The sequence below is a fragment of the Oncorhynchus masou genome, chromosome 31 (assembly GCF_036934945.1).
Source record: "Oncorhynchus masou masou isolate Uvic2021 chromosome 31, UVic_Omas_1.1, whole genome shotgun sequence".
Lineage (NCBI taxonomy): Eukaryota > Metazoa > Chordata > Actinopteri > Salmoniformes > Salmonidae > Oncorhynchus > Oncorhynchus masou.
The window spans coordinates 47,941,311-47,955,628 of record NC_088242.1 but is presented as its reverse complement, the minus strand read 5'-3'; the positions used below and the strand labels follow the sequence as shown (position 1 = coordinate 47,955,628).

At 44.4% G+C, this 14,318-nt stretch overlaps 1 protein-coding gene across 2 annotated transcripts in view; it reads right to left on the bottom strand.

Annotated features, from left to right (window-relative positions):
• LOC135524035 (LHFPL tetraspan subfamily member 3 protein-like) overlaps positions 1–14,318 on the bottom strand; it is a 68,249-nt gene that overhangs the window by 14,255 nt on the left and 39,676 nt on the right. For both annotated transcript variants that reach the window (XM_064951170.1, XM_064951171.1), the window contains exon 2: positions 3,129–3,365. In XM_064951170.1, coding sequence (XP_064807242.1) covers positions 3,129–3,365 — 237 coding nt within the window. The remainder of the gene's footprint in view (positions 1–3,128; positions 3,366–14,318) is intronic.

Here is a 14,318-nt window from a genome sequence, read left to right as displayed (position 1 = left end):
TGTTTTGCCAGGGAAAATGAATCCTTGGTTGTTGTAATCCTTCCAGGTAATTTTGTCCAAAATTAGGTTGTAGGTTTGGAGTTTTGAATCTGGAGTGAAGGTTATGCTGTGAAGGGTAGTATCCTGTATAAGTCCCTGTCATAAAATCCAAGTTTATCTAACTTCAAATAATTTTTTGGGGTAAAACAACATGCTGAAACGCAGCTCAACAGCTCACACGCAGCTGTGTCTCTCTCTCTCTCCCTTCCTTTGTCTCACGTTATCTACCTTTCTGGCTGACAACGTAAATATTATAACATGTATAAAAAATGTGTACCTTTTCTGAAGACATTGTTGCTCAAATGGAATTGAGTTACCTTCAATCTTGTCCGTAACTGTTATCGCACAGTCTCAAATTTCCCTACACTTTTGTGTTGTCACTAGATAACACAGCCACAAAGTCTCAGAGCGAATGTTGATGCTACTTCATCCCAGCTGCGAATAACAATGAGAGCTGGGGTTTCTTGGATATCATCTTCAAATCAACAACAACAAATACTGCATTCTTGCCAGAGGGGTCTTCAAAAACACCTATACACACATAGTTACGCAGTTCATGTTGAATTGCTTTGTTGCAAACAGGATACATGTTTTGGAATAATTGTATTCTGTACAAGCTTCTTTCTTTTCACTATGTCATTTAGGGTTAGTATTGCGTGAGGAAGGAAGCCTGTATCTTTGTAGTGACTGGGTGTATTGACACCATCCAAAGCCTAATGAATAACTTCACCATGCTCAAAGGGATACGCAGCATCTGCTTTTCTTGATATTACAAATCTACCAATAGGTATCCTTCTTTGCAAAACATTAAAAAATCCTCCCTAGTCTTTGTGGTTGAATCTATGCTTGAAATTCACTACTCGATTGAGGGACCTTACAGGTATGTGTGGGGTTCTAGAGATGGTGAAGTCATTCAAAAATCACATGAACCTCTATTATAGAACACGGAATAAGTTCATGCAACTTATTATGCATGGACTCACTCCTGAACTTATTTAGGCTTGCCATAACAAAGGGGTTGGATACTTATTGCCCATTTCAGCTTTTCATTTTAATTAATTTCTAAAATGTTCTACAAAGAAATGTGCACTTTGACATTATGGTGTATTGTATGTAGGTAGATAAGTGACACAAAATCTCAACAAAATGTGGAAAAAGTAAAAGGGTGTGAATACTTTCTGAAGGCACGGTTCTACTTACCACATTTTATTTCTAAGAGCGTACTCTCATATATGTGTGTGTTTTAGCATGCATCCGCACATGAGTGTGTGTGTGTGTTGTCATGACTCTCCTGTGAGGATCCAAGGATCAGGTTACGGTGGATTAGCGTCAATATGAGGGGTTTTTATGGCACCTCACGTCAATTGCAAATTTTAGGCAGCCGATGATTCCTTTTGGGGTCTAATGTGGGCGAATGGAATGTCTCTTTGTGTTACAGAAGAGTTTGCCGCCTAAAAACTTCAAACAATGGACACTGGGACATTATATTTCAACGTTCGAATGGAATATTGAAAATGTATGTCTATTTTGTGATGTCATTAAAATGATTATAAACATGTTATAACGAATACATTTTAACTTCAAGAGCTTTTACAATGTGTTTATTAGGTTTACATTCTTTACATTGTGTAGAAAATATCAAGGATAAAAATAATATTTTTGTGATTTTAGTTTTGTAACGAGATCATAGTAATTCTGATACCTTGCCTCGTAACTACCCCCCCCCCCCCCAGAGAGTAGCCCAGAGAGCATGTGTGAATGACGAACCCCCCTGTTTTCCCCGAGGGTATAACAAGATTGAGTTAAGAATGAACAAACTAAAACGGACCACAGCTGCAGCGAGGTCTACGATAGTCACGACCCCGGAATGCAACATGAGGTTGAAGAAGACAAAATAACCCCTTAACAATCAATGCTATGGTCGAGTAACTGAACTGTATCTAAGAAGGTGATTTTAAGTAGGACCATCCGGTTCTTCTCTTCAAATCATTGTTTCCTACACTGCTTTCACCAATCTGGGATCATCAACACGGCTGATTAGCCGTCCTCAGGAGACCACTCTTCCAGAATGGGTGCAAGTAAACAGACATGATGGACATTGTGACCTCTTGTGGACAATCAGAGACTTACACCAGAGAACAAAAAGGAGAAGGCCATCCGAAATAAGAAGGCCCAATTGAACCCTCCTCACCAAGTGAAACCCTGCCCACGAAGGCCTGGGCCCGGCAGAGATACCCGATGAAGATCTTCAACACGTAAATACATGCATTACTTCTTGCCCAAAAGAGAGGCAGTTCGGGGCATGGTATTACGATGACTGTGAGCATAGTTCCCAAATGTATCCAAGTGTTGCTTCTATTTCTCTCCCCCTCTTTCGCTCTCTTTTTAACTCTCCATCTTGTGTAACAAGTGTCATATTGCGTTAGACCGCCAGGGACTTGTTGTCGTCGTATTAAGTTTACAATCAATAACCTATACCGTGTGTGTGTGTGTATCCTATGTTATCATTTAGTGTTAGTAAATAAATTATCAAATCAATGTGTGGTATGGAATGATCAGTGAGACCCGGGTTTGTGCAGATCAACGACGTTCAGAACGAGAATGATATGAGGAAATTATTATTTAGTGACTGTAATGATATCCATATATTCTTTAGTTAATTCGGGAAACGGTAACTCATGAAACAACTTTTCCTTTGGTGCCCCAAATTCCTAATGAGTTAATTGTTACATGATTCATTTAATTGAGTATAAATTAAACATAGTTAGTTGATGAAATGAATAACAGTCGTCAGATTAATGAAAGTCACGTCACGACAGTGTGTGTGTGTGTGTGTGTGTGTGTGTCTCTGTGTCCTGTTTGTGTGCTGCTTGCTTGCAGTGTATTCAGTGTCTTCTACACTCCTTATAGGAACCGCACAGCACATGATTTGCTCCAAAATGCTCCTATTGCTCCACCATACCTTTATTTGGATAGTTCCCTACCACTTTTGATCAAGACATTGTCAAGTAACTAGTCAAATAAAGGTATGGTGGAGCAATAGTGTTTACGGATCCTAATGAACTGCATTGACTATTCTCCAGTATTACCCTTGCTCTCGGCCAGCAGTTCCTCGGTCATGAGTCCGTCCTGCCTGTTGCCCAGTACGAAGGCCAGGAAGGAGAGCATGAGGGCATTCAGGACCCCCATGATAGCCAGGATGTAAGCCCAACGCATGGAGCACGCTCCCAGGGAGTACTTGTCTGTCTGCTCACCGCACATCCTCCGCACCTCATCACTGTCCCAGCCATCAGGGTAGATTATACAGCCCATCACCAGACACACACCTGAAGGGGGGGAGGAGAGGAGGAGGGGGGAGAAGGGGTGAACAGAGGAGAGGAGTAGGAGGGGATGAGAGGTGGGAGGAGAGGAAGAGAAAAATGAAGAGTAGGGGTATAGCGAAGGAAAGTAGTGGGATAAGGAGGGTTAGGAGAGAGAGAGAATGATAGAGAAAAAACAAATATTATTTCCAGTGCTTTATTAAGTCTTTGCCCTTCTATCATCACCCTGTTTTCTATTAATGCATTCATCTATCGATCCCAGACCTCTGCTCTCCTGGGAACCACAAGAGTTTATATCTGCAAGCTCGCAGAGGGAAAGTGGATACCTAGTCAGTTGCACAACAGCAACAAGGCTGAAACGTTTTGCCAGAAGCTAAGAGTAACAGGAGGTTGATGGTATGAAATCATTCCTCTAAGTCTTTCCCTGCTGTCTTCTATATGTGTGATGGTCAGTGAACTGACAGTCCGGGCTAAGCTAGCCTGTTAGTTAGTCTTGTTCTGCTACATGACATATTCATAAACTCCATGCATAGTACACACACACACACTGAAGAGACACGCAGACCATGCACAAATGTGCTGCTTTGAATTTGACTTTCACCCCTTCGCCTCTCCATCTTCAATATTAAGCAGCTTTGGCTTGATCGCGGTTTGGTTTTCACCCAAGGGGAAGAATCTCCCTGATTTTCAACTTGGATGAGGTGTATGTGTGTGTGCTGTGTGTGTGTGTGCGCGTGCTTGAGAGTGTGTGTGTGCGTGCGTGCGTGAGAGTGTGTTTGTGTGTGTGTGTGTGCATGCGTTAGAGTGTGTGTCTTTGAGTTGATGCTGTGGCAGTAGAAGAAGGTAGAAAATGAGCTGACTGCACAGTTACCCAGAATGCATTTCAACATTAATAATACAACATGTTCCTCCACTTCCTCACCCCAACAACTTCCCTCACATCCCTTGACACTTTGTGTGTGTGTTTGTGTTTGTGTTTGTGTCTGTATATGGGTGTTTGTGTGTGTGTCTGGCTGGGTGTGTGGGTGTGTGTGGGTGTGTTGTCTTCATGATACAGTGTAAATGAGGATGTGTATGTGAATTTGGACTCATGCTCTCATCTCCTCCCTTTCCCTAAATCTTTCCTTTAGTACTTTGACCTCATTTCATCCTCTCCTTCCTCTCATAATGATTTAGTTCTACAGAAGAGGGAAATTAACTACAACTGAGCTACTTTGCTTCACGAGTACAGTACAGCTGCGGTAATATTCCTGAAAGACATCAGGAGGGAGAGGAGAGAGAAGGAGAGAAAGCAGAGTGTTTGTGTTTGAGAGAAAGGATAAGGCCAGACAGAGAGAGAGAGGATCGCGACATACAGTGTGTGAGAGAGAGGATAGTGACAGAAAGAGAGAGAGAGAGGATAGCAACAGACAGAGAGTGAAAGAAAAGAATGAGAAGGAAAGAGCAGAGCTGTATGCTGCTGCAGAGCTGCAGTCTAACTGCATACTAAAAATAACTTAACATAACCCGGTTCTATTACACACTGCTCAAAAAAATAAAGGGAACACTAAAATAACACATCCTAGATCTGAATGAATGAACGGAGGACTGGATTTGGAGTCACACTCAAAATGAAAGTGGAAAACCAAACTACAGGCTGATCCAACTTTGATGTAATGTCCTTAAAACAAGTCAAACTGAGGCTCAGTAGTGTGTGTGGCCTCCACGTGCCTGTATGACCTCCCTACAACGCCTGGGCATGCTCCTGATGAGGTGGCGGATGGTCTCCTGTGGGATCTCCTCCAAGACCTGGACTAAAGCATCCGCCAACCCCTGGACAGTCTGTGGTGCAACGTGGCGTTGGTGGATGGAGCGAGACATGGTGTCCCAGATGTGCTCAATTGGATTCAGGTCTGGGGAATGCCTTCCTCAATGCCTTCCTCTTGCAGGAACTGCTGACACACTCCAGCCACAAGAAGTCTAGCATTGTCTTGCATTAGGAGGAACCCAGGGCCAACCGCACCAGCATATGGTCTCACAAGGGGTCTGAGAATCTCATCTCGTTTCCTAATGGCAGTCAGGCTACCTGTGGCGAGCACATGGAGGGCTGTGCGGCCCCCCAAAGAAATGCCACCCCACACCATGATTGACCCACCGCCAAACCGGTCATGCTGGAGGATGTTGCAGGCTGCAGAACGTTCTCTACTGCGTCTCCAGACTCTGTCACGTCTGTCACATGTGCTCAGTGTGAACCTGCTTTCATCTGTGAAGAGCACAGGGTGCCAGTGGCGAATTTGCCAATCTTGGTGTTCTCTGGCAAATGCCAAACGTCCTGCACGGTGTTGGGCTGTAAGCACAACCCCCACCTGTGGACGTCGGGCCCTCATACCACCCTCATGGAGTCTGTTTCTGACCGTTTGAGCAGACACATGCACATTTGTGGCCTGCTGGAGGTCATTTTGCAGGGCTTTGGCAGTGCTCCTCCTACTCCTCCTTGCACAAAGGCGGAGGTAGCGGTCCTGCTGGTGTTTTGTTGCCCTCCTACGGCCGCCTCCACGTCTCCTGATGTACTGGCCTGTCTCCTGGTAGCGCCTCCATGCTCTGGACACTACGCTGACAGACACAGCAAACCTTCTTGCCACAGCTCGCATTGATGTACCATCCTGGATGATCTGCACTAACTGAGCCACTTGTGTGGGTTGGAGACTCTGTCTCATGCTACCACTAGAGTGAAAGCACCGCCAGCATTCAAAAGTGACCAAAACATCAGCCAGGAAGCATAGGAACTGAGAAGTGGTCTGTGGTCACCACCTGCAGAACCACTCCTTATTGGAGGTGTCTTGCTAATTGCCTATAATTTCCACCTGTTGTCTATTCCATTTGCACAACAGCATGTGAAATGTATTGTCAATCAGTGTTGCTTCCTAAGTGGACAGTTTGATTTCACAGAAGTGTGATTGACTTGGAGTTACATTGTGTTGTATAAGTGTTCCCTTAATTTTTTTGAGCAGTGTATTATGAGCGAGATCACTCATGATGGACTGGAAGATCCAATCACACAACGTCTGTCGTAGACAGACAGGAGCAACGGCCAATAGTGGACCACTCCACTTCCCATATAAGGTGCCGTAGTCCGCTCTTATCTTCACTTGTAAGTACATGTTCGTCTTTCATACACAAAGCGTAAAGAGACCTCACTCTTAATATCAGAGAACCGGGGTTAGGTTAAGTAACCCTAAGTTCCATTTCAATTACTCGTTCAGTCGTTTACTTCTGGGGATATAGCGCTCATATACTCTCTGAACTCAAGTCTAGACAGGATCAACCCTCAGAAGTCCCGAAAACAAGCACTGTATGCGCTAACAAGGGGCGCATAGACGTCCAGTCGGTAGAACCTCATCAAGGTAAAATGGCGGCAGAAGGTTTATGTGCCCCCAACGATTGTTTTTTTGTTTGTTTATCTGCGTTGATTGTAACTTATTTTTGTACAAAATGTTGCCGCTATCGTCTCTTATGACCGAAAATAACTTCTAAACATCAGGACTGCCATTACTCACCACGGTCTAGCAGAATGCATTTTCTTCTTTCTCGACTCTGACGAGCTTGAGGCGGAGGATATACGGCTCCCATGGAAACAGGCCCTGACCCCAGTGATCTGCGTGAAGAGGAGGCGGAGAAAGAGAGGCCGGACGGCGAGCTTCCTTCTGAGGAGTAGGAGGCGATCAAATATACCCCCACTCCCCTCAATTCTGCTCGCAAACATGAAAACTTTGGACAATGAAATGGACAAGTTATTGGGAAGATTAAACTACCAACAGGATATTAAAAACTGTAACATCTTATGCTTCACGGAGTCGTGGCTGAACGACGACGATATCAACATATTGCTGGCTGGTTATATGATGTACAGGCAGGATAGAACAGCGGCATCTGGTAAGACAAGGGGCGGCGGTCTATGTATTTTTGTAAACAACAGCTGGTGCACGATATCTAAGGAAGTCTCGAGCCATTGCTCGCCTGAAGTAGTTTCTCATGATAACCTGCAGACCACATTACCAACCGAAAAAGTTCTCGTCTATATTCTTTGTAGCTGTTTACATACCACCACAGTCAGAGGCTGGCACCAAGATAGCATTGAATGAGCTGTATTCAGCCATAAGCAAACAATCTCTATTGCACTCAACACTGCCCTTTCCCAGCTGGACAGTAGGAACACCAAGGAACATGCTATTAATTGACTACAGTGCAGCTTTTTACACCCTAGCGCCCTCAAAGCTCATCAATAAGTTAAGGACCCTGGGATTAAACACCTCACTCTGCAACTGGATCCTGGACTTCCTGATGGGCCGCTCCCAGGTGGTAAGGGTAGTTAACAACACATCCGACATGCTGATCCTCAACACAGGGGCCCCTCAGGGGTGCGTGCTCAGACCCCTCCTGTACAGCCTGTTCACTCATGACTGCACGGCCAGGCACGACTCCAACACCATCATTACATTTGACGATGACAAAACAGTGGTTGGCCTGATCACTGACAACAACGAGACAGCCTATAGGGAGGAGGTCAAAGACCCGGCCGTGTGGTGCCAGGACAACAACCTCTCCCTCATTGTGATCAAGACAAAGGGGATGATTGTGGACTACAAGAAAAAGAGGACCGAGCACACCCCCATTCTCATCGACGGGGCTGCAGTGGAGCAGGTTGAGAGCTTCAAGTTCCTTGGTGTCCACATCACCAACAAACTATCATGGTCCAAGCACACCATGACAGTCATGAAGCGGGCACGACAAAACCTATTCCCCCTCAGGAGACTGAAAATATTTGGTCCTCAGATCCTCAAAAGGTTCTACAGCTGCACCATCGAGAGCATCCTGACTGGTTGCATCACTGCCTGGTATGGCAACTGCTCGGCCTCCGACAGCAAGGCACTTCGAGGGTAGTGCGAACGGCTCAGTAAATCACTGGGGCCAAGCTTCCAGCCATCCAGGACCTCTATACCAGGCGGTGTCAGAGGAAGACCCTAAAAATTGTCAAAGACTTCAGCCACCCTAGTCATAGACTGTTCCCTTTGCTACCACACGGCAAGCGGTACCAGAGCGCCAAGTCTAGGTCCAAGAGGCTTCTAAACAGTTTCTACCCCCAAGCCATAAGACTCCTGAACATCTAGTCAAATGGCTACGCAGACTATTCACCCCCCCCCCCTTTCCACATCACTTTCACTCTCTGTTGTCATCTATGCATAGTCACATTAATTACCTCTACCTACATGTACATACTACCTCAACTAACCGGTGCCCCCACACATTGATTCTGTACCGGAACCCTACTGTATATATTGTTATTTTTTTACTGCTCCTCTTTAGTTACTTGTTATTTTTATCTCTTATTCTTATCCATATTTTTTTAAACTGCACTGTCGGTTATGGGCTCGTAAGTAAGAATTTCACTGTAAGGTCTACACCTGTTGTACTCGGCGCATGTGACTAATACAATTTGATTTGATGGTAAGGGGGGGGGGTTCCCCGACATGCCGTATTACAGATCTCTTGAACAGAGATGCCTTTGCACAATTCCCATGATGCCATAATATGCCATTATATTATCTTCCACTATGCAATTGGATGTTTATCCCATCACTCGCTAGTGATTACTAGCAAGTGATGGGCCTCCCTGTGTGGGGATGTGTCCAAGATTGAGGTAGTTTATGTGAGTGAGGCGGAGTTGTGGGGGCCATAGTCCGTTCTCATCTCTGCCCTCGTAAACTGCTCCCCACCCTGTGAGAGATGAGTCTGTCATCGTCACCTTCCTCATAGCTACTACCCCTAGGGGAGAGGCTTTGGCGAATGTCGAGGGGCCCCTCCAGTGGCTGAGAGCAGCAATGCAGGACGAAGATACCCTTACCCACTGTTCGAGATGAAGACGGGGACACACATGTTGGGCAGAAACTCAGCATTGGAAATCTCTCATTATCAATAATTCCAGTGGGACGACTGATATGGTGGAGTCCATCAACCCTAGTAAACGGAGTCTGTAGTTTGACTGTATGCCGTAATTGGAACAGGCAGAATGATGTGACTCGCCCTTCTGAAATGTGATTTATTCTGATACCCAGGTATTCTATGTTCAGAGCCGTTTCCACAGATTTACTGAATGTTTTTGGGACTAGAAATAGTTTGAATGGGACTACAGGATATTCTTAGGTCGTGTCCTGGAAGGCAACCATGAGAAATATTGTTTGTGCTGGCAAAATGCTTATGTGAAAATATGCATCTTGGAGATCGACTGTGGTTAAACAATCGTCTTAAAGAATGGAGTGAGACGGCGCATTTTGCGAAAGCATATGAAACGTCAACTTTCTCAGATATCTGTTGAGGATCCGTAGGTCTAATATGGGGCGTATCCCCCCTCCCTCCTTTTTGGGAACCAGGAAGTAACGAGAGTTGCTGGTACTATTCTGATTGCCGTTTTGCCCAACAGAGAGGAGATCTCCTCCTGTAGTATTCGAGCTGACTCGCTGTTTGCTACTGAAACCATCACTCCATTGGATTTGTTTTTCCTGGCGAGCTCATGCCTGTACCTTCTCATAAACGTGGACAGGACCCATTTGTGAGTGAAAGAACAAGTAACATATAGAACAGAGTTTCTCCTAGCTTTTTCCTTTCCTCTCTTATCCTCTCCTTCCAGTCCCTCTGGCTCTGACTCAAAAGCTCAGGTGGCTCTACTGACTGTTATCAGCCTGGGATGGAAGGAGAGAGTTCAGTTCTATCAGTGGAATGGCTGGATAAGTGCAAAGTGGACTAAGCCGTTTCCACATCAGGGATATGATGAAGGGAACGAGACTAGCTGAAAGGGGCTGACTTTGTACCCTTTTCACACTACTGAGCTGAGCAAAGCCAAGCCAAGCCGGGCTGTACTGCACCAGTCTGGTTATGCCCTAGTTGCTGGAACCATGCTGGACAAAGTGAAAAGAGAGCTGTTAAGAGAGAGGAGCTGTCAATTGTGCTGAAAATTAGGGAAGGGAACTATGCGCTGGGCTGTCCACGTTGCTGGGTGCGCTACAGAGGAGAATAGGAGATGTCACTTGGCCTAAAGGGTTTGTGAAACAGTATTTAAAATACAATCATGCGTTAATAATAACAGCATTCGTCGGAATGAATGAGATAATACTCAAGGTCATAGGCTACTTTGACAAAGATTATGATTTTTTTAAATTATGATGTCATCAAGTTACTCCAAGGGCGTAAGTAAATGTATGGCTTAAATCTTCAGTTTCATGAATGTATTTATTTCAAAGTTGAGAAAAGCTCTGAGGTGTCCTGTCGTTGGGTTTGGCTTTGTCTTGTCACATATATTAATTTTACATTGTGTCAATGGGGAGAGGGGGGAAGGTACACACAGCTAGAGTGCTACTGGTACAGGTGTGAAAATGGAGAGAGAGAGAAAGAGAGGGATCGAGAGATTGAACTGCTATAGAAACAATGGTGAACACAGCATTGTCTGGTTAAAAAAGGCAGTTTAATACCACCAGGGGGCGAAACTGATGTACTTTCCCATTTTACAGACACACACACACACACACACACACACACACACACACACACACACACACACACACACACACACACACACACACACACACACACGTACACACACACACACACACACACACACACACACACACACACACACGTACACACACACACACACACGTACACACACACACACACACACACACACACACACGTACACACACACACACACACACACACACACACACACACACACACACACACACACACACACACACACACACATGCACACACACACTGTATCAACCCAGGAACACTATAATCTACTAATCTACACTAATCAACTATACAATGCAGCACCTGAGACAGTCAGCATACAGTAGCTCCATTCTAACATTCAAACAGCAGCATGGAACCAATCTGCCTGTCGCGAAAGTGTTTATGTATTAGTGTATGTGTGTATGCGTGTGTGTGTGTGTGTGTGCTTGTGTGCTTGTGTTTGTGCATGTGTTATTACAGTGTGTTTGGAGACGTGCAGCAGACAGCAGCCCCATTCTAAAACTCTCACAGCGGCACAGCACCAATCTGCCTTTTAACTGTGTTACATAACATAATGTGATCAAGACAAAGGAGATGATAGTGGACTACAGTTAAAGGAGGACCGATGGGGCTGGAGTGTAGTGGAGCAGGGTGAGAGCGTCAAGTTCCTTGGTGTCCACATCAACAACAAACTATCATGGTCCAAACACACTAAGACAGTCATGAAGAGTGCACGACAATGCCTATTCCCCCTCAGGAGACTGAAAAGATTTGGCATGGGTCTACAGATCCTCAAAAGATCTTCAGCTGCACCATCGAGAGCATCCTAACTGGTTGCATCGACGCCTGGTATGGCAACTCTGTGGCCTCTCACCACAAGGAACTACAGAGGGTAATGTGTACGGCCCAGTAAATCTTCTACCCCCATTGCCCACACCCCACCCCCCATTTATATGCTGCTACTCCATGCAGTCACTTTACCGCTACCCACATGCACATATTACCTCAATTACCTCGACTAACCGATGTCCCGCACTAGAGGTCGACTGATTAATCGGAATGGCCGATTAATTAGGGCCGACATCAAGTTTTCATAACAATCGGAAATCAGTATTTTTGGATACCGATTTGGCCGATTTATTTAAAAAAAACATTATTTATTTTTTTACATCTTTATTTAATTAGGCATGTCAGTTAAGAATACATTCTTATTTTCAATGACGGCCTAGGAACGGTGGGTTAACTGCCTTGATCAGGGGCAGAATGACAGATTTTTACCTTGTCAGCTCGGGGATTCGATCTTGCAACATTACAGTTAACCAGTCCAACGCTCTAACCACCTGATTACATTGTTATTGTGTTATTATGTTACAATTAAGTCTATGATTCGATAGAGTAGTCTGACTGAGCGATGGTAGGCAACAGCAGGCTCATAAGCATTCATTCAAACAGCACTTTCGTGCGTTTTGCCAGCAGCTCATCACAGTGCTTCAAGCATTGAGCTGTTTATGACTTCAAGCCTATCAACTCCCGAGATTAGGCTGGTGTAACCGATGTGAAATGGCTAGCAAGTCAGCGGGGTGTGCGCTAATAGCGTTTCAAACGTCACTCGCTCTGAGACTTGGAGTGGCTGTTCCCCTCTGCAAGGGCCGCAGATTTTGTGGAGCGATGGGTAACTCTGCTTCGAGGGTGGCTGTCGATGTGTTCCTGGGTCGAGCCCAGGTAGGGCCGAGGAGAGGGACGGAAGCTATACTGTTACACTGGCAATACTAAAGTGCGTATAAGAACATCCAATAGTTAAAGGTATATGAAATACAAATCATATAGAGAGAAACTGTCCTATAATTCCTATAATAAATACAACCTAAAACTTCTTACCTAGGAATATTGGAGACTCCTGTTAAAAAAGGAACCACCAGCTTTCATATGTTCTCATGAGCAAGGAACTTAAACGTTAGCTTTTTTACATGGCACATATTGCACTTTTACTTTCTTCTCCAACACATTGTTTTTGCATTATTTAAACCAAATTGAACATGTTTAATTTTATTTGAGGCTAAATAGATTTTTTTGATCTATTATATTAAGTTAAAATAAGTGTTCATTCAGTATTGTTGTAATTGTCTTGTTAAAATGTTTTTTAAATTGGCCGATTAATCGGTATTGGCTTTTTCCTCCAATAATTGGTATCGGCGTTGAAAAATCATAATCGGTCGACCGCTACCCCGTACATTGACTCTGTAACTGAACTCTCTGTACTGGAACACCTTATTTATAGCCTCTCTACTGTTATTTTATTGTTGCTCCTTAATTATTTGTAATATTTCCATAGTTATTTAAAAATATATATATATGTTTAACTGCATTGTTGGTTAGGGTTTGTAAGTAAACATTTCACTGTAAGGTCTACCTGTTGTATTCGGCGCATGTGCCAAATAACATTTGATTTGATTTAATAACAAAACCAAGGCTTAATCACAACCACTAATACTGAACCCAAACCAGCTGCGTGCGTGCACCATCGTGCATACATTTATTTTGTCCCCCTACACCAAACTCAATCACGACACGCAGGTTAAAATATCAAAACAAACTCTGAACCAGTTACATTAATTTGGGGACACGTCGAAAAGCATTAAACATGTATGGCAATATAGCTAGCTAGCTTGCACATGCTAGCTAATTTGTCCTATTCAGCAAGCTTGCTGTTGCTTGCTAATTTGTCCTGGGAAATAAGCATTGAGTTGTTATTTTACCTGAATGCACAAGATGCTCTACTCAGACAATTAATCCACTCATAAAACGGTCAACCGAATCGTTTCTAGTCATCTCTCCTCCTTCCAGTCTTTTTCATCTTTGAACTTACATGGTGATTGGCATCTAAACTTACATAGTATTACCACGACGAGTGGCAAAACAGTTTGTCTTTCAATCACCCACATGGGTATAACCAATGAGGAGATGGCACGTGGGTACCTGCTTCTATAAACCAATGAGGAGATGGGAAAGGCAGGTCTTACATGTCCAGCATTGTGGGTGCAATAATTTACGTGTCCATGCTGACCAGACGTGTCCAGTCTGGTCAGCATGTCAGTCCAGATTTTGCGATAGAGGGTTTAACAAACAGATCACTGACCATCTCGAATCCCACCGTACCTTCGCTTTGCAATCTGGTTTCCGAGCCGGTCATGGGTGCACCTCAGCCACGCTCAAGGTCATCATCATCATATTCTTATCGTCAGACTCAGTAGCCTCGGTTTTTCTAATGACTGCCTTGCCTGGTTCACCCAACTACTTTGCAGACAGAGTTCAGGGTGTCAAATCGGAGGGCATGTTGTCTGGTCCTCTGGCAGTCTCTATGGGGGTGACACAGGGTTCAATTCTCGGGCCGACTCTTTCCTCTATATATAT